This window comes from Cygnus atratus, chromosome 2 (genome assembly GCF_013377495.2).
Source record: "Cygnus atratus isolate AKBS03 ecotype Queensland, Australia chromosome 2, CAtr_DNAZoo_HiC_assembly, whole genome shotgun sequence".
In the NCBI taxonomy this organism is placed as follows: Eukaryota; Metazoa; Chordata; class Aves; order Anseriformes; family Anatidae; genus Cygnus; species Cygnus atratus.
This window is the reverse complement of record NC_066363.1, coordinates 30,373,343-30,401,238: the sequence shown is the minus strand read 5'-3', so window position 1 is coordinate 30,401,238 and position 27,896 is coordinate 30,373,343. Positions and strand designations below refer to the sequence as shown.

Here is a 27,896-nt window from a genome sequence, read left to right as displayed (position 1 = left end):
TGCTGCTGTTAGTAATCTTACATACTTACCAGCTAATAGTATTTTAAATGTCCTATAACTGTTAGCAGTATTTGTTTTACCCAATGTAAGACTGACATTTTCACACTAAATAACATGGTTATTGAAGGTTATTATTCAATATTGGATATTGAAGTCTTTGATTTAACACTCTACGAATTTGGGAACTCTATCAAAACCCAGTAGCTAAAAGCAGAAACTAGGCTAACTTAAAACTAAATTTCATCTTCTGAATAGCTGGGCTAATCAAGCATTTAGAACATTTTAAAAACTGGTTTCATAGGTTTTTAGTTGCCTGAATTCTTCGTATGAAGATTAGATGTCTTCAAATTTCAGTTCACCCAGAAGTTGTGAATTTGGTACAAGTGCTACTACCTAAATTGTTACGTGCTGCAGGTATCAAGCTCTAGATTTCCATTGTTGCCTCAGCGTACAATATTAATTATAGGCTTTCAGGTATTGCCAGTTGAATCTGGCCTTGTTTATCACTTTATTGTATTACATTATGTGCATTATTTTTATTTTTATTTTTATTTTTATTTTTATTTTTATTTTATATTTATATTTATTTTTATTTTTTTCTGCTAGCAAAACTTGCTTACCACATTGAGCGTATGTATGGTTCTTCTTTTCATTTGAATTGAATACCTGAGGTATCTTTATACTTTCTAGTCAGAACTGCTGTGGATGTGTCTCCTTACAAAAATACCTGCTGTGAAGACCGTATATTTTCAACTTTCTGTGCTTTTATTATTTTGTTATCTGGACTGGTTCCACATGCAGAGTAGTAGTCTTGGTAGGCTATTGCGTAATCAGTTATTTGGAGGATTCAAAATCTTCTCTTGCTAATTACAACTCTAATAATAACATAGGTTTGGGCAAGTCGCTTACACCAATGATTCAGTCCTTTGACCGTTAAGATACTTTGTCACAGAATCTCTAAGGACATTTCTAAATGTATTTGTTATTGTACTGCAGGAGCTATTTCATGTGTCTGACATTATCAGCATTGCATTTTTTCTGCTACACAGATTCTGCTGCCTATAATGTCTCAGCCACACAATTTCCACTCATTATTTTTAATCTTTCATTGAAGTTTTCATTGTTCTCATCAATGAGAATCATCAGCTATAAACACACTGTACCAGCTGCCAATTTAACACTTTTCCTGGTAACTCCAATAGCAGCTGACATTTACTGGTGCATATTTATTATGCTGTGTTTTTACACATGTTGTCTTGAGCACTGTTATTGCAAAAAGTTGTCTTTTATTATGCTGGTTTTGTGTTTTTGTGGCTTTAACACTTTATATATAGAAATGATAACAGCTGTTTGTAGGTCATTGTCAGATTTATTGCTACATTCTGCCTGGTAGAAGCCATGCTCAGTTTTCTTTGCTTTTGTTATCATTCTCTCTGATACATTTTGATTTTAATGTGTGGCTTAAAAAACAAAAACAACAAAGTGAATTCTGTTGTTATTGTTAAAACTGTATGCTAAGTTTCTTACTGTAGTAACTCCTAACCTTTTTCTTCTTCACTCTTTCTATTTTGTAGTTCATCTTCAGTTTAGTAGTCTTACATATGCATTTAGTGTAATACCTGAAGGACTGTTTGATAAATTGTTATATGCAAAGCATGTTTGGAGAGACAGTTCAGTTCATCTCATGCAAGAATTATTATTATTTGTGCATGAAAACATGGTGTTCATATTGCAGTTCAATTGCCTGAGTTTTAAACTAGATGCTACATCTTTATAATTTGTAGCATTTAAAAGGAAATAAAATAAACGTCTGTACATTATCAATTGCAAATAAAAAAATATAGAAACCCTAATTTTAGGGTATCTAGTAATCTTGAAATGTTACCAGTGGTGAAAAAACTGACTATACTGGGAAATAAATTTGTCAGAAACATTTGACATTTTCCTGGAAAATTGGAAGGTATACAAGAGCTAGAGAAGATCACAAGGAAGTAGCAGGGTTCATAAATCTATCTGGTATGTGAACATTTTTTTTATTTAGTGTCTCTCAGTCTACTCATGTCTGTTTATACATTGTATTTTCAGTTAAGGTGTCTGAAGAACGATGGAAACAGATGCCAGGTAGGCAGCAGCACTGTAAATCAGTATTGCTTCCACCCCTCTCTCCCACCTCTGATTATGAAGTAATACTTTGACACGTACCTTGCAGCTGATGATAAGCTAAAAGTTGCCTTAAAATTTGTATGCCATTTTCATTTGGATTTCATTGAAATGCAAGACTTTTTTTTTTTTTCAAGATGAGTGGGTCCTAGCTTTATAATAACTTTTATTCTGTGCATAGGATTCAAATAAGACTAGAACATGAACTATCTGTGTAAACTGTGTCATTAAAGCTAGCATCTTAATTGATTAATGTTTTATACTGTCTTCATTTTAAGTGCACTTACTAACATACAAGCTCCTCTAGTAGAATGTTGCCATATTAAATCTGTTTATTTATTTAAATATTTACTTTCAGTCTTTGTTATCTGCCTGCAGCCATGGACGTGAACTTGAAGATATTTTTTCTACATGCCAATTTGCTCTTATTTAATGAAATATATTTCTATGTATTTAATGAAAAATATCTTAGCATACATACCTCAGTAGTCCTTTCAAAATGTCTAGATTGTAAACTTTTTCCAGATGAAAATAGAAAAAAAGAAAATTAATTCAATTTCCATCATCTACAGCAATTAATTTGTCCAAGACAAATGTGGCTTGAGAGAAATTATGTATGCAGGCTATGTACAGGTTATATACATAACACTGTTCTGAATTAATGATGAAAAATATTTAAGGAACAGTTGATCCCTTTGTAAAGATTTGTCTTAGGCATCACTGAGGTCTGTGGAAAATGTAACAGACTTGTAAAGAAAATGTCATTTTTTCTTTCTTTATGTAGTCCTGCTTTTCCTCTATTTTTCTGTATATATTATTAGTTCTGCAGATTCTAGTAATATCCTCAGGACCAATCATGTTAATCATGTTAATGCTCTCTTTAAACAAAAATATTGACAATGTTGAAACTTGTATTCCAAGTGGTAAACTGGAACTGTTCTTGATCAAATTTGAATGATTATTATGACTATTATTTAAATTCTGTGTTTGTTTTCATAATAGTCTGTGATCAAGTCTTCTACGTTGTAAATTTAAGTTGCTCTGGCACACAAATGACTCTTTTTGTGGGGAAGATTACACATTTGTCTCTAAAACATCTTCAACTGGTGTATCTGGTGACAATCTGGAAATTAGATGAAAATTCAACAAATGCAAGGAACTGGATGCAGAGTTGGGCAGGGATTGTTTTAATACATAAAATAACATATAACACAGTAGAATAAAAATATTCATCGAAATTATTTTGTAGTCAAATGACATCAGATTAACACAAATGTAAAAACAGTGATGCCATTCCCGTACTTGATTTATTTTTATAATAGTTAGCTTTGTGTAGTATTTTAAAAAATAAACCTCACTTTCATTTTTATTCTGCCTTTGCTGGATGAACTATGAATGTGAATTGTTTAAACTTCACATTTTGATTTAAATTAAGAAATCATCTGAGGTTCAAATAAAATAAGGTTGCATGTACATACGAGTTCTGCTTTGTACTCTGTTTATATCATATATGAAAAGTAACAGTCTGTATTTAATTTCCAGGTCTGAGACTTAACAAAGGTACCTCTACATCCCGGCCTCCTACTCCTGCCAACTTAAGTTTACCAGATGTGATCCAGCTGAAGGATATTGTTTGTTATTTGTCACTGCTAGAAAGAGGAAGACCTGAAGACAAGCTAGAATGTATGTTCTCTCTCTCTCTCTCTCTCGTTTTCTCTTTTATATATTTATTTATTTTCTGGTAAAGAGAAAAGTGATCAAAATTCTGATTTTAAATTTTCTGAGTTTAAGACTTAGTTTTGAATAGCTTCCTTATAAAAATACAGTTCTAGGGGACCATTATTGCAGAAATGATCTTCTGTTCTTTCTAAAAGTATTAATTTGAGATTCTAACCAAATTCTATCTAGCACCCATGAAGATAAAACAATCCACAGTTAAAATAATCCTTTCAAATATTTCTTTCTATGCTATTGTCTGTTGACTCTAGCATCAGAGCTGTCAAAAGCAAGTGAAATACACTAAGGATGCTTAGAGGGCTATAGAAGTCATGAATAATGTGTAGAAAATGAGCTCATTCAGACAAAGAATAGTTGCTTATGTGTGCCATGGGATCCATAATTAGTGAATACATATAAGAAAGTAAAATATGATCTAAGTCTGCACCACTGTTGGGAATGAATGTTTGATTCTGAAAGTTAGAAATAACTTGATTTCTTAACTAGGGACCCGATTCATTAATGCAAAACACTTCCACCTGTTCAAAACCACCTGTTCAGAAAATGAGAGTTTGATCTGCAAATCAGAGAAAAGAACAAAAAACAACCATGTGTTTCTGCATTATAGAATTTTAGAAGTCAGTCTTCTGGATAGGTAAATAATTAATCAATCCAATCACATTAGTCCTTCCTGAGACCAAATATACTTTGATATACAAGACTGGTCTGTCTGTTAAAACTGTGGGATCGGGCTCTGATACTGTAGAGAAACAAACTATTAAGTGTGATAGAAAATGCAAACAGTAGGCTCTGTCTGCTGGAATGAGAAATTCATTACAGGGTTATATAACCACGTTTTTGAAGTATCATGATGTTCTGTTACCTGTAGTTAGCTCACAATGACAACTTAGTACTGTGAGATCACTGACACCTTTGACTCACCAAAAATTGCAAGGAGTCAGTCCTGAACTTGATAATAGAAGTTTGGTATCATACCGCTAGAATGTTTGAATATATGTGTCAATGTGCATTTAAAACACAAACAAATTACAAGATTCTAGGGCTGAATTCAATTGACAGTAGTAACTGTTTCATGGTAGCAAGCTATGCAAGCTCTATCAGAGCTCTAAAGAGCTCTGTGCACGCAGTATAACATGAAATGGAGAGCAGAGCCTCCCCTGGTGCCAGGAACTGGTACAATGAGAAGAGAGAGAGAGAACTGAGAGTCTAGGGCAGGGGGTGTTCCATGGATTTCCCCCAGCAGGAACTGCACAGGCAGAAGACTGTGAATGGTCTGCATGATTTAGGAGCTAGAGTCTGGTTTAATAAATGTATTGTATTTACAGATTAAATATATTCAAGATTGTATGGGTTTACTACATGCTATTAAGAATATGGTTATTACATAAGTTGATTTTCTACTTTGTCATCCAGAGTTGAAACATACCATGTGTTTTAACTTCTTAGTGCATAAATTTTGGATTATAGTGCATTAGTATGCAGAATTCCCTATTGATTTTTTTGCTGAATGTTCCGTATAAATTAATGGTATAATTTAACACTTTATCTTAAATAATTTTATAGTACTAGGCCCCATGGCTGCAAGGTAAAATATAAATCAGTATGCTAACATTAAGATTAATGCTAATCTAAAATCACAAATTTTTCTGTTGACAAAAAATGGAAAGCCTCTGAGTCTTAGCTGAGTGTTTGGAAACTGGATGCAGGGCAAGCAGAACATAGAAGTGGTGCTTTCAAATAAAATCTGATACAAACTAGATGACTTTTTAAAATAAAATGCACCAAAAGAAAACGGTGTTTAAAAAGAAAATGGTGTTTAGACTTTGAATGTATATCATCTATAGATTTTCATAGATTTACCAGTATTTCAGCAGATATTTGCAGTGTATTCCTAGAGGTTTTCAGTACTATGAATCTCACCTGTTTTACACACTCAACATATCTGTTCTTAAACTATGTATAGCTTAAATATATCCCAAACCTCCATAACAGAGAAATATTGGAAGAATTCAAGTTCTTTTTTTAAGGTCATATTGCAAATAGATCAAGGTGCATCTATATTGTTAAGGACCTCCATGATCTATGGCTCAACCTTCAAACTTGATTCATAGAAAGATTTGGAAGAGTGTTGCCAGCAGGTCAAGGGAGGTGATTCTGCCCCTCTACTCAGCCCTGGTGAGGCCACACCTGGTGTATTGTGTCCAGTTCTGGGCCCCCCAGTACAAGAGGGGCATGGAGCTACTGGAGCGAGTTCAGAGGAGGGCTACAAAGATGATGAGAGGACTGGAACACCTGTCATATGAGGACAGGCTGAGAGAACTGGGCCTGTTTAACCTGGAAAAGAGAAGACTGAGGGGAGACCTCATCAGTGTGTGTAGATATCTGAGGGGAGAGTGTCAAGAGGATGGAGCCAGTCTCTTTTCAGTTGTGCCCAGCGACAGGACGAGAGGCAACGGGCACAAACTGAAGCACAGGAAGTTCCGGCTGAATATGAGGGGGCACTTCTTTACTGTGAGGGTGACAGAGCACTGGCACAGGCTGCCCAGAGAGGTTGTGGTGTCTCCTTCTCTGGAGATATTCAAAACTCGCCTGGATGCCATCCTGCACAATGTGCTCTAGGTGATCCTGCTCAGCAGGGGGTTTGGACCAGATGATCTTCAGAGGTCCCTGCCAACCTCAACCATTCTGTGATTCTGTGAGTGGATCCGTTGTGGTGGTATTGGTCACAGTTGAACAGGCCAGATGTTATGTTTTCTGAGACATCTAATAAGATGGTTGGTAAAGTAGATTGCTTGGGTTTTGCTATGAGTTGAGGCATTAAAGTGTCCTGAAACCACCCGTTTAAGGTGGTTTCAGCTCTCTTCTTGCTTCTTAGAAAATAGATCTTCTAGGGGGAAAAAGAAATGAGCACTTTTGAAGGACTTTTGAAGGGAATGGGGAATTCAGAGCTCTGACAAAGTGTGTCCCAGACAGTAGGGACAGAGTGAGGTATGCCTAGGCTTCTGGCCTTCATCTTAAGGCTTTTAAAAATATTTCTACCAAAGGTTCAAATTTCTTTGCTTTACAATTTGATGCTGTATATGATCAACTGAATAAACTGCTTTGAAATGTTTTGATATTAGTGGATATACCCACTCTTGTGGCTGGAATCAAGTAATGATAGAAACTTGAAGGTATATATTCTTTCTGGATGTCACAAAAATGCAGCTATTCTTGTCTGGATAGCTCTCCTGCATATTGGAAAGATGTTTTCAAGTTGATAGAGCAGGTAGGATTCATATTGACAGTCTGTGAGGAGTGTTTATTGTTGGATTTGACTGAATAGATGCTTCAAATAATATTCTATTTCATTTAGCATATGTCAAAAAGCATTTCTAAAGCAATATTCAGTAGTGATGACTGCAACCAAGAGAATGGAATAGCATTGTAACTTAAGCATGTTTATCAACATTTGTTCGATCAATTGTGTGTTTTCTTGTGTTTGGTGACATGAGAGAGAAGGGCCTTTTGGTGGTACTCCCCAGAAATACAGATCATCTCTGGGAGGAACCAGAATCACATTCACAGATCAGATTAACAGCTGGAGGGATTATGTAGACAAGGTACAAATGTACTCTCCAGCTAATATGTCTTATTGGAGGCACTGTGGCAGGGAAGTCACTGAGTGAACCTCATATAGTACAAAATGTTTGGTGGATCTACAGTTACTATGTTCACTAAGGAAAATGTTAATGCTTGTCCTGTGAAACTCAGTTTGTCCTTTTTTTTTTTTTTAAATGAAATAATATTGTTATTATATTTTCTAATCGAGTTTCCTTCTCTTTTCTTTTTATTTCCTTTTAGTTATGTTTCGGTTATATGATACAGATGGAAATGGATACCTGGATAATTCGGTAATTTTGTTTATTTATTTTGATGTGTTATAAGACTATGCCATAATGGTATACCTATAGAAGACTACATGAATCCTGAATTAATAGAAGCACTATAAATTATAGTGAATAGAAAGTTGCCCATTTTGAAACCAACTTTTGAGTTAGTTTTTCCATAAAGCTGCTGTTTCTACTCTGTATAATTTTGCAAATGCTGACACAGTTATTGTGTAGTCCTACTGTATATTTTTCTGATTTTTAGTCATATTACTGTAGGGGATATGTTAATATGGTTCCTAAAACTATATGGGTTGGTATGTACGTATGTTTCATATGTATGTTTCTGGTAGATGTATATGAAAGTAACATTTGCAAAGATTTCGTTAAAAAGGGAAAGTGCGTGTCACACAGTGGGTATAAGTAGAGAGATGCCAGAACTTCCATGTTATTTTGAACTAAGGAATAATAATAAAGTTTAAATATTGAGAAGTAGCCCAACCAAATGTTTTAAGGAAAATCAGAGGTATAGTAATCAGAAAGAGTTTTAAAAAATGAAACTATCTTTTTTTTTTTCTCTCTTTCAGAGTATAAAGGTCAACTAATGGAAATAAATATTGTGTTGTATTGGCAGCTTTTATTTATTTTTCATCTCTGTCTCCACAAAGTAAGACAGCAGAGAGGAGACTGATTAAAAAAAAAAAAAAAAAAAAAAAAAGGTGATTTCCACAAGGGATAAGGGAATAGGGAAGCTAAGATACCTAGAGGTATAATGTAAACACTGTATTATATTTTTAGGCAATAGAAAATATCAGGCAATACAAAATGTTAATAACTAGTGAGTAATAACTACAATATGAGAATATACATTCTAGATAAGTATGTTTACAAACCACATTATATATATGAGTATGGAAAGGTCCTAGTGATACATGAATAAGGGAAATTACAACGCTCTAAGGTTAAAGAAAGAAATTCCAAGCCTGAGTTTTGGGTGGTCTGACTATCTGCCTTGTGTACAATGTTCAGCACTTCTGAAAATCAGGTCATAAATATAATAGTATGTATACTGTATATCACCTTGCACTCCTTTTGAGATTAAAAGTGAAAAGAATCATGTGTCTACATAGTTTTAATTTAATTTAGCCTGAAGACTGACCTACAGTTGATTCTTATAGTTACATGAGGATGTGTTCCAAGGTTGTGTAACATTTCTTGTTTTTTCTTAACAGCTGAACAAAATATGACATTTCTTATAGACAATCTCTGGTTAAAATCAATCAGATTATGAGATTATACATGTATGTTTATGTCTAGAATAATATTAATGTAGCACTTCTACCTGGTGAATTTCTCAGCTATAGGGGGAAATCTTTGAATTTTAAATCTTAACAGCTCAAACTTATGAGTTTTGATTACTTATATTAATGGAGTTAAAATCAGAGTACTTCAGAAAATAACTGACAAAAAATTAAGGCCAGTTTATTTAGAACAAATGTTTTTCATCTCTCTTTCCATCACATCAAATAAGGACTATAGATTATTCCTGCCAAGGAAGCATGCCAACTAGGAGCCCCCAAACCTCTCTTCTCATGTGTTAGAGTTTATTTTGTAAGGGTAAATACATTTATGTAAATGAAATATATTTGCTATTAAAATAATTTAAATTAATTTCTTGTTCTGCTCAGTGGGTCTCTGATTTTAAGTTTCACACGGTGCATTGATTAGCAATTAGTGATTAGAAATTATTTTTTTCTGTATATTTTGGTGTTCATAAAATAGTCACCATATGCAATAGGTTTGAATTACGAGTTGTTTGCCATAAAATTTGCCATTATAATATTGCATTAAATAGAATTTTTTTTCTTTCATCTGTAGGAGTTGGAAAATATCATTGCTCAAATGATGCATGTTGCAGAATACCTTGAATGGGATATTACTGAACTGAGTCCAGTAAGCATCTATTTTATCATTTTTTTTATGGTGGTGTTAGAGACAGCTTTTATTTATTTTGTGATACTTCATGCCAACGTGAGTTCCTAGATATTAGCAAGGTAGAAGTATTAATAGTTTGTGCTCCACCGTGACACTGTAAATTAACACTTTTTTCCAAGTCTTTTTTTTTCTGGTTAAATCTGTTCTGTAAAGTGTTCTTTGGAAAAGTTTGAAGGCTTTTCTTCAGTACACGTAGTAATTAATATTTGTAACAAGTAATTTACCCCTGAAAATTTCTTGACAAGAACTGTCTCTTACTAGTATTGTACATAGTAAGTACACAGGGGGGCACTCTGGTTTGGGAAATGTAGGTGCTAATTAGTAATATTAGGTGCTAATAAAATATAAATATGAATATTGCATTTCATTTTCTGACCTGGCGGCACTCATTTTAGTACAGGTACGATACAAGTAATATTTTCATTGTTGCATATGGATGAGAGACCATAGATCTCTACGCAGCTGGTTATATTAGAATATGGAACTTATGAGACTTTTCATGAAACTGTGTAGATTCTTCATGAAATGATGGAAGAAATTGACTATGATCATGATGGCACTGTTTCTCTAGAAGAGTGGATCCAAGGAGGAATGACAACAATCCCACTCTTGGTCCTTCTTGGATTAGAGAATGTGAGTATTAACATAAGAGTGTCAAGTTTCTGCTTGCATGTCAGCTGTAATCCTCAGGTTTGTTTCTCTATAACCTGTATAGTGAATGTTTTTTCTTGTCCTTTACTATGGCTGAATGATGTGTGAAGAACAGAAGTATGTCTTCAAAGTCAGAGCTACATTAACACCAAATGAGCCAGCTCTGGAGCTGGAAGTTGTAAAAAGCTCTTTAGTTTGTCTTGTTGACAGCATATTATTAATTACTTGCTACAGTAGTGTCTTTTAAAAATGTTTTACTACCCATGTGTATGTTACAGCTGGCTTGGAGCGGTGTTTAGGCAACTTGGCATGGTGCTGTGGTGTGTAGCTTAACCATAGTGAATCATGAAACAGTCTAGGTTGGAAGAAACTTTGGAGATCATCTGGTCCAGCATCCTATTGAAAGCAGGTTCTTGGATTTTTTTATCCAGGCAGGACTCTTTCAAGCCCAATCCTAAATAATTCCATTGAGATGGATTCCACAAGTTCTGTACTGTAGGCAGCTTCTCCTAGTGTTTAGCTGTTCTCATGGGAAACAGTTTTTTTTTTTTTCTTTCATGCCCAGACAGAATTTCTCCTGCAGCAACTCTTGCCTTCAGGCTTTTGTCCTGTCATGAAACATCACTGTGAATACAGTTCTTCCACCTCTATAACTACCTTAATAAACTATACTAAGTAGCAATATCAAAGAGAACACTTAGACCAAAGGATGGAGTATTATGAAAGAAGAGTGTAGGGTCTGTTTGTTTACAACTTCACATTAAAGATAAGGCAGATATAATATGATCAATGTTGTATCAGTTCACCACAGCTGTTTTAACTCTGGAATGTTGCCAGTGCCACCTGCTGTCCTGTATTTGAGCTAATTTTGAGCACGTGTATCTTAGCATCTGTTTCAAGTGCTTTTTTGTTATATAACTTCAGAAAAAAAAAAAAGTCTTTTCCAGATGCTGAGGTGAAATAATAAATAATATTTACCTTTCCCCACCTAACTGCTATGTCGTGAACTAAATCTAGATTGCTGTAGTCACTCCATGTTATCTTAATCTCACAAAGAACGGTCACCCTTTCCAAACTGAAATATGTAACACAAACATGCATTTAGCAGGAGATTTAAAGTTCTTGCAAAATATCAATAATCAAAACTTTCTCTCTTATAAATCAAATTACCACTTACATACCTGAATTGAGGATAACTTACAGTACATTTGGATCACTGTAAGTACTAATTCCCTAATTCTATATATGCAGGGCTGAGTGAAAATATATATGTATATATGTATTACTTCCCTATATTACTATATACTAAAATATATATATATTAGTTCCCTATCATCAAACAACAAATCTGTGTTAGATTGTATTTCATTACTTCCACAGATTTACTTTAAGCAAAAAAAAAAAAAAAAAAGCTTTCACTTTAGGCATACTCTGTCAAGAAATCAGTAAAGGAGATAACTGATGGTCATTTTCAAAACATATTTCTCTTTTTTGACAAGTATTGTAGTTATTTTGGGAACATTTTGCAGTATCTTAAACAGCACCTGGGAACGGTACTGTTTAATATCTTTATCAATGACATAGACAGTGGGATCGAGTGCATGCTCAGCAAGTTTGCAGATGACACCAAGCTGAGCAGTGCAGTTGATACAACAGAAGGAAGGGAAGCCATACAGAGGGACCTGGACAAGCTTGAGAAGTGGGCCTATGTAAACCTAATGGGCTTCCACAAGTCAAAGTGCAAGGTGCTGCACCTGGGTTGGGGCAATCCCAGATGGGAGTACAGGCTTGGAGAATAATTCATTGAGAGCAGCCCTGCAGAGAAGGGCTTGGGGATTCTGGTGGATGAAAACCTTGACAAGAGCCAGCAGTGCGCTTGCAGCCCAGAAGGCCAACTGCATCCTGGACTGCATCAACAGAAGAATGGCTAGTAGGTCAAGGGAGGGGATTGTGCCCCTCTACTCTGCCCTTGTGAGTCCTCAATTGGAGTGCTGTGTCCAGGCCTGGGAACCCCAGCACAATAAGGATGTGGATCTGTTAGAATGGGTCCAGAGGAGAACCACAAAGATGATCAGAGGGCTGGAGGGTCTTTCCTATGAAGACAGGCTGAGAGAGCTGGGGTTGTTCAGCCTGAAGAAGAGAAGGCTCTGGGGAGATCTGATTGCAGCTTTTCAGTACTTAAAGGGGGCTTATAAAAAAGATGGAAAGTGACTTTGTTACACTGACAGACAGGGTAGAACAAGGGGAAATTGTTTTAAATTAAAAGAGGCAAGATTTAGTTCGGAAAAATTCTTCACTCAGATGTAATGAGGCACTAGAACAGGTTGCCCAGTGAAGGTGTGGATTCCCCATTCCTAGAGGTGTTCAAGGCCAGGCTGGATGAGGCCCAGGGCAACCTGATCTAGTGGGTGGCATGGGGTTTGGAACTGGGTGATCTTTAAGGTCACTTCCAACCCAAGCCATTCTAAGAATATTACTAAACTTCTTCCTAAGTGACATGTCCTTGCTAATTACTCCTTCTGATTGATAATTACACTTTTCAGAAGTTTCATGTTGCATAGTAGTGACTGTTAGGTCATTTGTTCTACTCCTCCGTAATAGAAACCTGCAAAGATTCTGACCTTTTTATTTTATTCTGCATTAATCTAAGCACATAAAAACTGTCAGTGAAGTTTAAGAGATACCCCATTGGCTATCCTAGACTTGTTCAAAATGTCCTTCATAATTTTGTCACAAAAAGCCATTTAATGACAATTCATTCATAAGGTGTTTTATTAGCCACAAACTGTATTCTGCTCTTTGCTAGGAGAGCACACTTGCACAATATTATTCCACTCTATCCTGATAAAAGCACCTGATTTGTGTTGGAAAGTTAGAAACTGACATGGCAGATATTTTGGTCTCATCTCTTGAGATGGATCATTACTGTCACCTCTGTCAGAGATAGTACAGAAGGTAGCTATGAACTGTAAGTTTGCAAGTGTTTAAAAATCCTTAGTTTTAGGAGTGGAAACTATTTTATTACCTCTTCATTGGCCACTAGATGTCAGAGTTGCACTGTAGCTGGTACTGTACAGTTGCTGAAAAGCTGGCCTAAGTTGCGAGGGAATTTGAACAGTATTGCTTCATAACGTTCATAAATTGTCATCAATAATCTGAAACCAGGCTACTATGCTTTTCTTTTAAGTCACTGGTTGTAACTTTCAAACTATTTCATCTCTTCTCTTGAAGCAAATATACTTTGAAAACTTATAAATTTGAGCATCAAGGTAAATCTTAATGAGACAAAGACATTTCTGTAGAAGTGTGACAATGCTTCAATTAAGTCAGAAGGACTTAAGAAATTAAGTCTTACAGTTTTATTTTGGATCCTCAAGCAGCAAATGTTATGCTATTATACTCAAAATTCAAAAAGTTAGTTTTTTTTTTTAAATTTTTTGAAATCTTTTTTCCTCTTTTTTTGTTTAAATGTGGAACGGAATACTTGAATGGGAATCCACGCATGGGAAATAATTCTTGTATTATTTATTATTTTACCTTTGGCTTACTTTTTGAGATCTGAGTATGTGAAATTGGAATCAAACTAGAGACTTTAAAACATCTGCAAGAAGTTTGGTGTGGAGTCTGTTGCATCATGAGGAGTCCCTCTCAGGCTGAACTCTGAAATGACTGTTTAATACCTAGGCAGTTTAGTAGACTTATATTTCTTTCATTCAGAGAGGAATAAGGGTGATCTGGCTTCCCTTCCCCTTCGTTTTCATTTTCTTTCTTTTGTGATATTTTGGTAATTCCTACCTGAAGTCTAGCAGCTCGATTTTCTAAAAGGCTGAAGTGCAGATGGGCCATATACTGTTTCTATATGTACAGAGGGCAAAACCAAGGCCTTGCTAGAACCTGTAGCTTATGCTCTTTTTGCCAGTTCTGCATTAGATCCATTCTAAGTGATGAGAACTATTTTACCAATATCATTTCACATCATTGCCAGCAGAGGGGGAAACGCTAATGCGTGGTGAAACATCATACCAGGAGCTGCAAAGTGCTTTTTTTTTTTTTTTTTAACAGTGCCATCTACTTTTATGCTGTACTCACTCCCACTTCTTTGCAGAAGGTTTGCAAGTGCCATTCCTTACTACAGCTTTGCCTTTCCTTTTGCCTGTAGACTTGTAAAAGCCCATGAGAAAACAGGAGTAACCCTAATCTGATCTGGGTGTAAGGTGTAAGATATATGGCATTTCATAAAGAGAGTGAAATTTACTGTTACTTAAAATATAATTACTGCAGCATTTATGTCTCTGCAGATGACAGGTGACTACTAATTTAGGGACAGAGAAACATGGTGGTGTGGCTAATTATGAAGCTTATTCCAACAAATGAATTTCCCCTCCTGTGCTTCCTTTTCTGTTCTTTGCTGTCATTTCCTGATGTGCGTATTAATACCTAAGCATTTCTGGGTGATGAGGATAATATGCCAGTCAGATGAAGACAGGGGAGGTAATTTTTTTGTCTGTTCTTCAAATTTTTCAACACCCACCGCACCCACCTTCAAGCATGTGCACGCACCCTGCTCGCTCCCCCCGCACCCCCAATTTCTTGGAAGCGAGGAGCCCTCCCAATGGCCATGCGTCTTGAATCCGGTTAATCTTTTTCCTGTTGAAACAGACTTAAAAACCCCTATCTCCAAACTCAAACAAACAAAACAAAATCTGACATGAATTCTTTGCTGACAGTCCAGAAAAGAAATACAAACTTAACCGCCTTTATATTAAAATGAGGTGCTCTGTGGTTTAATGGACACTTCTTTCCTTCCCAGTAATCGAACAATACCCAAAGATCAGTCACAAAAACGTCTTCAGGTCATGGACATATTTTTAAAAGACATGAAAGCAAAATAACAATAGGCCACAAAAGAATAACTTAGCATACTCCCTAAAATCCTTCATCCTTGGTTGCTTGTTACTGACACTCCTCACAGAAACAATTGAGCATGCTGATATTTCAGGCACTATGGCTATTGTTGTATGAGGGGATACTTGCTAGGACAAAAACTTGAATTTTTATCTCTTTATTTATTTATTCATTTTAAGTTTCAGAATCTGTGTTTTTGTGCTTGAAACCTCTCTTTGGTTTCTTTTATTTACAAATACCTAAGAAGCTGTAGTAAGTTAACATTAGACCAGACTAGGGATGTGTAGCTAAATTCTGTGACTGTATGAAAGTTTCTACTAATTTTAAGGCTGGCTATGTCTTGGTTGATTTGCTTTTTAAGGTCAGGTCCTTCCGGCAATAAAATCCATGAAGGGTCAGGAGCATAAGTTAAGAGAACCATTGTTAACAAAATAAATGTTACTCTTGTCATTATGTGCTAAAATCTATGTGTGGCATATGGAGACTTCATTTTCAGTGATGTATAATGAAGTGAGGAAGAGATTTTTACTGTACCTGCCCTGCTTTGAGATTTTCTTAATGACTATTTGTTTTTAAACTCTTTCTCAGGATATGGAAGCAAAATGACTGAATGCCAGTAAATGCACCAATATGTCAGAATTGTGGATTTTATTCATACTTAAAGACTTGCATTGAGGGAGCTTTGTTTCATATTGTCATCTTTTTTTTTTTTTTCCTTGGCAATGTTTTAAAAAGTTATGTGCATGTATAATCATATGCAGAACTTTATTGCTGATTTTTGGCAGTGCACAAGAGCAAAAATTTAATTTGCTATTTTCCAAAAGTGCATTGTGTTTATGTAATGGATTTGCATCAGTTGCAGTCTGTAACACAGTTAAGTGTTTTAATTGGCAGAACACCCACATCAAGACTTGTTTGTTTTTCTGATAAGGAAAATGCCAGCTAAGTTAGTCCATATGTTCTGTTCAAATAAGAAGCAACATATTCACATGTAATAGCCATTCTTCAAAAATAAAATTAAAATGAAAAAGTAACACAAAACTAATGGGGAAGAGGGGCATGTTTATGAATAATCATGAATTTTTGTTATTTTTTTGAAATAGCAAATATTTTTGCTAAGGAAAGCTTGTTGTCATGCATTTCAAGTGCTTGTGGTTTATGATTGTACAGATTGTATCTGTTGATGTCCTGAGTAATATATGTTAAAATGAAAGTGTACGTTGTTTACTGTGTTTTGTTTTGTTTTGTTTTTTTTTCCACAGCAGGATTCACATGGTCTTTACAGTCTAGTGAACAATTGTTTACTTTCAGAAGACTTCAAACTTACCCCGTGTATTGTAGCTTAGCAATACTTCAAAAATAAGTTGAGTGGTGTAGTAAGATGGAAAGAAAAATAGAAGTTGCAGGGATCCATTTAATGAAATACATCCTCTTCAGCTGCTAGTCATGGAGGAGCTTGAAAGGCTTCTAAGGCTCCACGGCCACAGAATCTAAGGGGAAATGGGAAAACTTCCGCACTCTTCTAGCCTGAAAATCCCACATAAGGTATCTGCTCTGCTCCGCTCTTTTTGCAGAAAGGGGACCCTCACATTGCCCTGCTGTCAGAGATGGCATTTGAACTCCTGCTGGTAATATCAGGGGAACTTCACTTAAGCTCTGATCTCAACAGAGGAAAACAATATTCCAGCTGATTTTTCAGTTCCTTTTGTTGTAGGTAATTTGTAGGAATTATTCAAAGCTGTGTTCTGGCTAGGACCTGGCTTTGAACCAAATATTCCTTATTTCTTGGAGTGATGATTTTTATTCAGGAAAACGTTCTTTTTTATTTTTATTTTTTATTTTTTCATAAGGATGAAGAAGTCTTAATCATCTTTGACGTGTCATTAACAACTAATTTCTGGAGTAGAGCAAAACTAACTTTTAAGGACAAAACTCATGCAATACATGCTAACAAACAACAAAATATTTTTTATTTATAAATATATGTCCATTTACATTGATCATCGTTATCCGTGAAAACCATCATATTATCGAAGATCTAGTCAGCAATATTGTATATACATTCTTGTAGTTTAATACAAGAAATCACAGGCTGGATGAGAACCATCTGTTGATGGTTAAATCCATTCCATTAAATATGTGCCAATTTATGTTTGTAATGAAATGACCAAAAAGATCACATCATTCAGTAATACCCAACATTTCAAACTACTGTAACCTGTTTCCAGGTGATAGATGTCATTAATTACTTCTGTCCCATTGGATATTACATTCATTAAAAAAAAAAAAAAAAAGTACAATTTCAAGTGCAATTTTATTAGGTTGGTCCCATTGTTTAATTCAAAACCTTTTCTGAAAGAAAAAGTCTGACAACCACACTTGTCTAGAAATGTAGAATTTACAGAATTAATTGTGCAAAAATTGCAACTTTAAAATTGCACATCATTTTAATAACCATATAACAACAGTGAGGTCCCAGGATGGTTCCATTAAGAAGGAAGGGGAGAATTGTACAAGTGAAAGCATACTTTCATAAAGGTTTCATAGCATTTGTTAATGTTTTGGTTGTAAGTGTAACTTACTGGGCCACTGAATTGCAAGTGTCAGTCTGTTGATTGGTCTGTCCATGCAAGATTTGACTATAGTGCTAAAGTTAGCTGAAAAAAATGTAGGATTAATTGTAGAGGAATTAAAGTTTTAGAGAAGAAGTCCAGGATGTAATCCCCCCCTTAAATACTTGATTTTTGTTTAATTAGTGGCAGTGGATTAATATAAATTAGAGCTGGAAATAGATATTATTGTGGTTAGGTTTGGTATTATTGTGATGTCCCACTTCACATGTAATTATGCATGTTACTCATTTTAAGGGTCTGTAAGAATATCTGTGAAGTTTTAAAAAAATCTGTTTTTAAACTTTTTATTGTTGGTTTGGGGGAGTTTTACTTTCTAACCTGCAGCACATTTATTTCTATAATTAGTCTAGAGCAAATTTTAGTTGTTTTTAAAACTAATTATAATGTAAGATCAGCCTAGATTTAGTGCTAACTTAGCATTGCAGTGTTGACAACAACCTGGTGTTTTTTTCTGAATCGTTTTTGAAACACACGGGCATCCATGAGCTTCTGAAGAATTTTTTATTATATCATTGCTTCTGTATTTAGAATGATTCTACTGTGATCTGATGCAGAGTATTAAATGAAGTAACAGCTTGTCTTTTATGTTCTTGAGTCAATCTCCAATTTTTACTGGCACTTATATATTTCATTGTTTATTTTATTAAGTGAAATCTGTTTCTTTTATGTCCTGTGCAGAATGTGAAAGATGATGGGCAGCATGTATGGAGACTGAAACACTTTAACAAGCCTGCCTACTGTAATCTTTGTTTGAACATGCTAATTGGAGTAGGCAAGCAAGGTCTCTGCTGTTCTTGTGAGTATAAGTATTTCAATGTCTATTTGTATCTATTCCTAGAAGTGTTGTAGTCTCTGCATAACAAAGAAGTAGTAGCTTCCGAGTACAAACCCACCGCCAGCACAATGGTTCTTTCCCCTTAGTTCACTATGCTTGAGTGGTCAAGATTACGTTCTTAATTTTTTAGGACACGGGTCTTTCAAAACTGCTGTATTCTCTGTTATAATTGCTCTCAGTATTCAGACATTCCAATTTTATTGTTTGCTTGTATTCTTTTTTATTTCTTTTCTCTTATCAAGCATCATGCTTGAGATACAACCTTTGTTGTTGTTGTACCTCTTTTGTATTTGTGAATAATTATTCAGATTCTTTAATAGGTATACTTGGCCTACTAATAGGTACATACTTTAATTATTAGATACTTGCTTAGTATCCAGTGTTTATTTATTTGAATGTTGCACATAATTCTTGTTCTGTTATTTGTAAAAGTCAATATCCCAGTTTCCCACAACCTGGCATCAAGACTCCATAACACTTGTAAAGTTTTGTATGTTTACTTGATTTGCAATTATCAGTCTTGCCATTATTTCTCATAATAAATGGCTATAGATTTTAATGAAAAAAATCACAGAAAAAATACTGCATCAAATCTGACCTTCTTTAAATTATTAGATGCACTTACTACAATTCAATTCCTTAAGTTATATCTCTGTATTTCATAATAATCTGTGTTTGACCAGTTTATAACCGGTATGTTGATAACCTACATCTTGCCAAAAGATATAACTGCTTGAATGTTTCAAGAGATGGATGATCCATAACCCATAACTCATAAATTTCTTTTTGTGGTGTGTTCCAATGATTAATCATCTTTTTTTCTTCTTTTCTTTTTTTTCTTTTTTTTAAACAAAGACCTGTCTTCTGATTTGAGTATGTCTGGTAGATGGTTCCAATGATTGGTGATTGGTTCGTGTTATGCCCTTCTCCATTAGATTAATGAGATCTTTAGTACCCAATGTATTCTGTTCATGATGGTATCAAGTCACCTTTCATTGTTCTTTTTGATAGATTAATCAGTTTCTTAGTGTAACTTACTTTCTCCATTTTTTGGCATGAAAGATAGCCCATCATAGCTGATCAGGACCTTTCTGAGTGTACGGTTCTATTGATTTAATTTGATATTAGTCTGAACAAATGAGGGTTTTGGAGTCAGCCATTTCTCTCCCCTCTGTGGGACACAGAACTCGATTCAAATATAAATCCTCTGTGTATTGGTTTTCACATTGTGTAATTTCATTCACAATGCTATGGAATGAGAGAGATACCTTTCTTAAAAGCAATTAAAACAAATAGAATGTATACAACTTCAGATTAAGAAATGCTAATGACGTTAAATGGGATATATGTTAGATGTTGAGTTGACTGTTAGGTCTTAAAATAATATTAAAGAATGTATAATTTCATGTCAAACTGATGTAAATTTTATCCTTGTGAGGAAACAATAAACTTAGATGATTGAAAGAAAGTTCTATTCAACAAATAATGTAGATCTTCTCTAGTAGTTATCAGAAATGTGTAGACAAGTTATATATATATATATATATATATATATATATATATATAAAAAAAAAGCTACCCCAGAAAGACCAGCCTTACAAGAGCTTTAATTTTCTCTGATGTAGTGTACTTTTTAAAAATTTGTTATTGTGCTTGGCATTTACTTGATGGGAAGAATGGTCCCAGAGCAGCTGAAGAACTTCCACATAGTCCTTTCAGTTACTTCATGCAGGAAGGGACATGAGTATACTTACAAAACTATTACTCTATTTCTTTATCTCGCTAAGCTTCTCCTCAAATATATTTTCAAGGCACTGCTATAGATTTCATTATTTGCATTTTAGATTGTGTGGGAGGAAAAAAAAAAAAAAAAAAAAACTGCAGGAGGCCTCCCCATCCCTCCATGGTCCAATCAACAATGTTACTCCCTGCAGTTTGTCTGATTAATGGCTGCGCCTCCCACTGGGTTTGTGTAATAGGTGCAAGCAAGGTGTTTAGAAGTACTTTGTGCTTAATTGCTGTCGAGGTCAAAAGCGTGAGACATATACCACGCAGGGAGAAATTCATTCTCAGTTTTTAATAGTTGACTCTATTGAATGCAGATATTAGCTGTAGCATTATTTCCTCATCTAGGCACAGTTGTATAGCTGAAGTCAGAGATCTTTGCATTGTACCTTGACATTTGTATGTTTCCCAAATGCAGGTAGGGTGATCTTTACAGACAAGATCAACAGCAATAGTTAGCTGAAGTGGGTTTGTGGGGAGGTAGAAAAGAAAGCTTCTCTGGAGGTGGTATTTGGGAAAGGAAGAGTTAAATTGGGGTGATTAGATGAAATGCATGAAAACAATTGCTATCTGAAAATGGACTAATCAACCATTTAAGATTTATAAATCAATAGAAGGAACAACATAAACTCATTGGCTTTTATTTTTGTGCTTGCCAGCTGCTCTCATGCCTATAGTTTGTAAAATATAGATTTCTTTCTACTGGCAAATGACACCAAGCCATTTGGCAGTCATCAATTTGTCTTTAATATTTTTGTCGTTTGGCAATTATTGTGGAAAAAATGTAGTGAGCTCTGATTTAATTAAGCATTTCCTGTTATGCAATGATAGTGCATTCTTGGATTTTTCACTTGCATAATATTTCCTGTTCTAATTGGCCTTTTGTATTCCATGGAAAAAGCAGTCTAGCTGGAGTTTTCATTGACTGATTGGATTGATTATATAGAGATGACATGCTAGTAACAGTTCATAAAAACATAGTCAGAAACACCATTGCTTCAGCATCTGCTAATGTGTTTCTTTTTTCAGTTTGCAAGTATACAGTCCATGAACGCTGTGTCTCAAGAGCTCCCGCGTCTTGCATCAAAACATATGTGAAGTCCAAAAAGAATACTGATGTAAGTTTGGGGTAATACTACCTTTACCATGTACCTGTTAATTTAGTAACGCTATGTATATCCACACATTTCTTTTGTAGGTAATGCACCATTTCTGGGTAGAAGGAAATTGTCCAACAAAATGTGATAAGTGTCATAAAACCATAAAGTGTTACCAAGGCTTGACGGGACTTCACTGTGTTTGGTGTCAGATCACAGTGAGTACTCTATAATAATACCTTTAGCACAGGCTTTAGAGATGAAAATCTGCATGTTTTTCACAACCACAGAATTCAAAAAGTCTCACTTGGTATTGTCATCAGGAATGGATAGTGTGTATTTAAGAAATTGTATATGCAGAATATTCATAGGGGGACTCAGTTGTTGCAACCAAATAAATGTATAATATGCTTCAACACAATATAGAAGTGTCTTAATGTACAAATATACATTCTAAAAACCAGAATTCCTGATACCTATTGTGGAGTCTTATAAGAGTTTTCATTACTGGTAAAAGTCAAAGTCATGGTGAATTTAGGGTAAAACCCTAATGGGTGGTGTACTGACAGGTAAATGAAATTGAGGGCATCTGGTAGGATACAGCGATTTCAAGTGTCTGTGAATAATAGCAGAGACATCTTGATAGTATACTGATCTGTGCACCAAGCCTAATATATACAACTTCTGTGCACACCTTATTCAGCAGGAACCAGTAACTGGAACTAATGACATTCAAGGAACACTGCCCTTATAAGTGAGATCTTCATGCTAGAGAGAACAATGTCAGTATTTCTGTTTCTAGCCTGGGCAGGATTTAAATGTACATGGGGAGGGATTCAGCTGTCTTCTATTTTTTTGGGTACCCCCCCCTCCCCCCTTTTTTTTTTTTTCTGATATCATTATTATTATTGTTATTGTTATGGAACAGCAGTTTTTTTTGTTCAGTGTTTTAAATAATAATCAGAGAGTGAGGCATTAGTGAATGTTTGTTTTCAACATACAAGTTTGGATGGTTTGTGACATATTTTCTTAACACAAGAATACAAAATATGAAACAGCATCAAAGAAAATGGATCCAGAATACTTTCAGTTATAAGCTGTTATGATTACTTAAAAACCAATATTTTAGAAGAAAGCAAATATGTAGTCCAGATTGCTGTCAAAATTTGGATAATTTATTTAGAGAATGAAAGACGCAATCCAAAATTTTGAAATGCAGATACTTAAATTTAGGCAGTGGCTATCTCTGTTTAGGTAGATAAATTAAAATGTTCTGCTCTAGATATAGATGTGTTTACATCCTCATAATATATCTTAATAAGAAATACTTATTGCATAAGGCTTCCTCTTGAAGTTAAAGGAAATTGTAAATTTTTTAGGTCCTCTGAAAGATTATTGTCCCTCTATTTATATATCTAAATATGAATCTGGACCAGACTTGTAAAGTTTTTTGCTTCTTAAAGATGCATATAAACATTTAGAGAACTTTCATAAGCAGTAAGAAACACTGAGGAAATACTGAGGCATGATTTTTCATTGATGTCTCTGGGAAGAAAGAGGCTAACTTATTTTGAGAATATCTTTAGTGTCTATCTGCATGTTTAAATACTTAAATATCAATCAAATTTCCGGTTAAAAATGAACCTATGTTTTCTGACATTCGGAATGGAGAGTATTGTCGTTGAGGCTTACCTTGACATTTGTATTTTGTATTTTGAAGATTTTTATTCTGTATTTTCAAGATTTTTATTTTCAAAGTAATGTTATATTTTCAAAATAACTATTTTTTTATTTAATTTTAATGACTCTGGTGTAAATTAGACACAAATGAAAAACGAGTATTTTTAAAGTTTGAAACATACTGCAACTTAGATTTTATTTTCAATCTCCTATTCACTTTTCTTGCAATTCCATATAAGAACTTTTTTAGCCTTTTTTTTTTTTTTTTTGCTAAGAGTAATAATTTTCTTATTTACATAAAAAAACAGTGTTTTAAATTTCTAATGTAGGTTCGATTTTTGAATGGATATTTTGGAATTATGTAATTATCACATCTTTCATACATTTTCACCTCCTTGTACAGCAGCACATTCAGGGCTTGTTGCTGATGTATTTTTGTAATGCAAGAGGATGTTAGTTATTATATAGCTAATTCTGAGTCTCTTTCATGCATTTTAAGTATTCTCCTTTTAAAAAGTAATAGGGTCACTTTTAATGTCAAATCACTGATTCAAATCCCCAAATTTAGAGATATTTGGCACTATACTTGTTATACTGAGTTTTCAGCCAGGCCAGTGATTCCCTCTTCCCTATACTCCATATTTTTCTACACTGCCATGGTCTCATAAATGTTTTTTTCCTCAAGCTTTCTCTCCAGCAAATATGTTGCATTTTTTTCCTACTTTATAGGCATCTGGTTGTGAGGGAGGTAATATTCTAAGGGAGTAGATTTATGGTAAGGGAATTTTGGGGAAATTAATTTAAAATCTGCTAAAACATTCTTTTGAGACGGGATGCATATTATTTTATATCATTGTGTCAAAGTTATTTTGATTAAAGCTACATATCTTCTACCAATTCTGTTGTCAAAGATCAGCAGAGACTAATAAGAAGGTTAAGCTATTTTTTTCATAGATAAGTTTGCATGCCTCCGAGTAGCAGAACTGCTAATTACCACTGAATGTGTGAAGATACTTTTATTTGATGTAACATGGCCTGGTGTGCATTAATTATGGTACAAGTAGCCTTACCACTGAGGCAGAGAATTAGCATGACAAATGATCTAGATTACAGGGCTACCAAAATACCCTCACAATAAGGCTTTAATACTAAAAGTAAATCGAAACTCGTTAGACTTTTATTTTCTGTTGCTAAGTAACTGCCTGAAAAGGTAACTTTGCAGTATAAATGAATATGGACAAGGCTAATATTAGGTGCCATTTAGTTCAAAATTCTGAAATGTTATGTCAACATTAACTGTACCAGATAGCTTTACCGGTAATATGTTCTTTGTAAAGTTTATACATCAGCAACTGGTATCATTTTATTGTAATTTTTGTAGAGTTCAACTGGCATAGTTAAATCATCTAAGGGAAAAATGAATCAGTCATTGGAAAAATGTGATCTACAGATGCAGCTATTGAACTACAGATTGTATAACAGCTATTGAACCTGTTGAACTGTTGCTGTGTGCTACCTATTAAACCAGTTAGATCACTTGATAAATAGGATTTTTACTTCAAAATTGATGGTATTTATTACCCTTATTATTTTTATTTGATGCAAATATACGTCTTCTCAAAAGATAAAATACTCGTGCTTAAGATAAATGCATGTGTTACCTGAAGGAGTTAATGCACAGTTCATTTGATCAATGAAGAAATAATAAACTTTCATGAAGTTTTACAATAAGAAGTTGTATTTTACTGTGGCTATCTCTAATACCATTGTGAAGTATACCAATAAATGTGAATGTTTTGCATGATCTAGGTACACAACTGGGCCTTTGTGTTGTGTGGTTGGATTTAGAGACGTTCCAATTGAGTTAAATCCTAAGATATCAATAGGAACTCCTGATTGATAATGCAAAATATTTCAATAAGTGTATCATTATTAATATTTGTTGGCATTTTATGTTTATACATACTTTCCCTTTCTGCCTTTTAATCAATACAGAAATAAGCCAATGCTTTTTCAGTCAGTAGACTTGAGGATATTCCTTCCGTATTCTCAGTGTAGAACTCTTCTTATTGCTTTCATGAAAGCTAGATGAATGCTAGGAATGAAGTAGAAAAAGGAGAGTGATTTAGGTTCTTCAGCAGTCAATGGAAGATTGAACATTGATTCAAACAAGACCAAAGTAGCTTAAAGCTCTTAGGTATTCTTATATTATTCTCTTTTATATTTCATCTATATTTTCACAGATATTGCAGCATCATAATCAAATCAGTGGTGAGTTTATAAGCTTCAGGTGGGAAGTAGAGTTCTACCAGTAATGCCAAAGGCTGCCCAAAATTACCTGAGGTCACCCACTAGCAGTAGTACGAAAGTCACTTACTCAGTGCAAGAAGTTGAAACTTTGGATCACTGAAAGCACTGTGCTGATATTACTTTACTGTCATGCAAAGTTCTCATTTTGTGTGCTGGACTACATGTGCAGTTTCTAAACTGGAAAGCATTTTGATCCACTGTTCTTTGCTTCAGTATAAATTCACAGCTTTTGTCAATCCTAAGAGTTTTTTGTTTTGTTTTGTTTTGTTTTTTCACTGCAGTGTGTTTCATTTTCCTTGTAATACTCTAGTAATAGATTAATTTAGCATATCTAAACTCACTCCATTCCAGGATGTGCATTTTCTCAGACTATAGTAGTAACATATCAAAGTTGAATCTTTGTTTTTTCTGTCTTCCCATAGTTGCATAATAAATGTGCTTCACATCTAAAACCTGAGTGTGACTGTGGACCTTTGAAGGACCATATTTTACCACCCACATCAATCTGCCCAGTAGTATTGGTGAGTTGTCCATATGTTTATTTCAGATGTAATCTTCTGTTGTAGTTAATGGCTGAGACAATGCTGGTACTGACTGCCAGAGGATTTGTTAAATTCACAGGACTGTGTGAACCTTAAACACAACGGGTAATTCTGGCTGATTAGTTCATGCACAGTAGTGCTTTATCCTCTGTGTATTGCCTTTTCCTTCATGTGAGAATGAACTTTCTGTAGGGCATATTATAACTGAAGCTGACTCAGGTTTTATTACTTACTTAGACTGTACTTACCAGAAACTGTATAGGCAGAACACTTCTACGTTTTACATCTTTTATAGATCCAACTTCCCAGAATAATGAAGTTATTCTTATGGACAGTTTTTGCTTGGGATGCATATTGTATATCTGCAATGCTGAGGTCTCTGATCTAAGCCGGAGGTAACCTAGAATGATGACACTGGTCTTGCAGTAAACTATGCATCGACGTTATGGTATATTTTATTCTGCAGTAGTGGACAGTAAATTTCTCTGTCTGCAAAAACAATAACTCAATTCAATGAAAATGAAAATGCATTCTATATATGTAGGTGGTACTGAAAAGAGCTGAGCATCTTATCATGAGAAAGATATCTTTGGAATTAATTTATGTTATCAGAGATTAAAACAGATGTTATATACTAATGAAATCATAGCATCATCATATAATAGAACAGATGTGTGGTCCTCTTAATTTAAATATATGTTATAATAAAAGTAAGAAATTTCAGGACTTAAAGAATAATTTATGGTAGTGTGAAAAAGTGAGAAATTTTACCTTCTAATCTTAAACCTGTTTCTGATTAATAAGAATATTTGTGTTTGTTGTAAATTATTTCTTTTCTGATTAATACTTTTGGCTGTTCATTTGTCAATCTGCTAAGGGATGAATGCTGGACTTTGATCTTCAACATGAGTAAACTGATAGTATTCCATTGCTCTCAGTGAAAGTAAAACAATGGAAAGCTGGCTATAGTATTTATGAAATATTTTTGCATATTTATGCAGAGTCATAAGAGTAGTTATGTGGTTTATCTGTAATGGCATTTTGATATTATCTGGTCATGTTCTGAATAATAATTGCAAAACTATTAGGTTTGTCAGATGATTACATTTTGCATTATATTATTTAATTTTCAGGATTTTAGGTCATACTTTAAATGTAGAAATTCTGTTTTTGCTATTTGGGAGTTTTTGTTTCATTGTTATATATTGTTTGCCATTCTTATAAACTGAATAAACCTCTGCATGAAATTTCATCTTCAATTATATTGGTGTAATTCCATTTCCTCTTCAGAAGAGGAAGACGTATAGAGGAATTAAGATTTTTATTTCACAAGTTTAGTTTAGTTAAGTTGTTTAGAGGATATATAAAACCACTCTAGAGTCAAAATCATCCTTGAATAGGTTAGTCTTATCTGCACATTTTGAAGGCGTAAGCAGAAATAAATGTGTTTTCCTGTATCGGAATCATGTTTCAGTATTGCATACTAATAATGTAACATAAACATGTATTTCAGCGCTATGTTTGTATATTGTTAAGAATGGAAAATACGTTTTGCTGTGATTTAACGGGAACTTTATAATTTTGTAGTATATTTGTTCACCTAGTAGCTTTTTTTCAAAAATGCATTAAAATCCTGAGTATACCCATGTTACAAATAATACATTGGTGAAAAAATTCCTCTTAAAAATGATTACTTA

The 27,896-nt window shown here is 34.3% G+C and overlaps 1 protein-coding gene across 5 annotated transcripts in view; it reads left to right on the top strand.

Moving 5' to 3' along the window:
• DGKB (diacylglycerol kinase beta) overlaps positions 1–27,896 on the top strand; it is a 347,040-nt gene that overhangs the window by 73,448 nt on the left and 245,696 nt on the right. For 3 of the 5 annotated variants that reach the window (XM_050709163.1, XM_050709162.1, XM_050709161.1), the window contains 9 exons: positions 2,086–2,121; positions 3,703–3,843; positions 7,741–7,790; positions 9,645–9,719; positions 10,275–10,394; positions 18,629–18,746; positions 21,600–21,688; positions 21,769–21,885; positions 26,080–26,178. In XM_050709163.1, the coding sequence (XP_050565120.1) occupies positions 2,086–2,121; positions 3,703–3,843; positions 7,741–7,790; positions 9,645–9,719; positions 10,275–10,394; positions 18,629–18,746; positions 21,600–21,688; positions 21,769–21,885; positions 26,080–26,178 (845 nt within the window). The remainder of the gene's footprint in view (positions 1–2,085; positions 2,122–3,702; positions 3,844–7,740; positions 7,791–9,644; positions 9,720–10,274; positions 10,395–18,628; positions 18,747–21,599; positions 21,689–21,768; positions 21,886–26,079; positions 26,179–27,896) is intronic. The other 2 variants (XM_050709165.1, XM_050709164.1) reach the window with 1 other exon arrangement.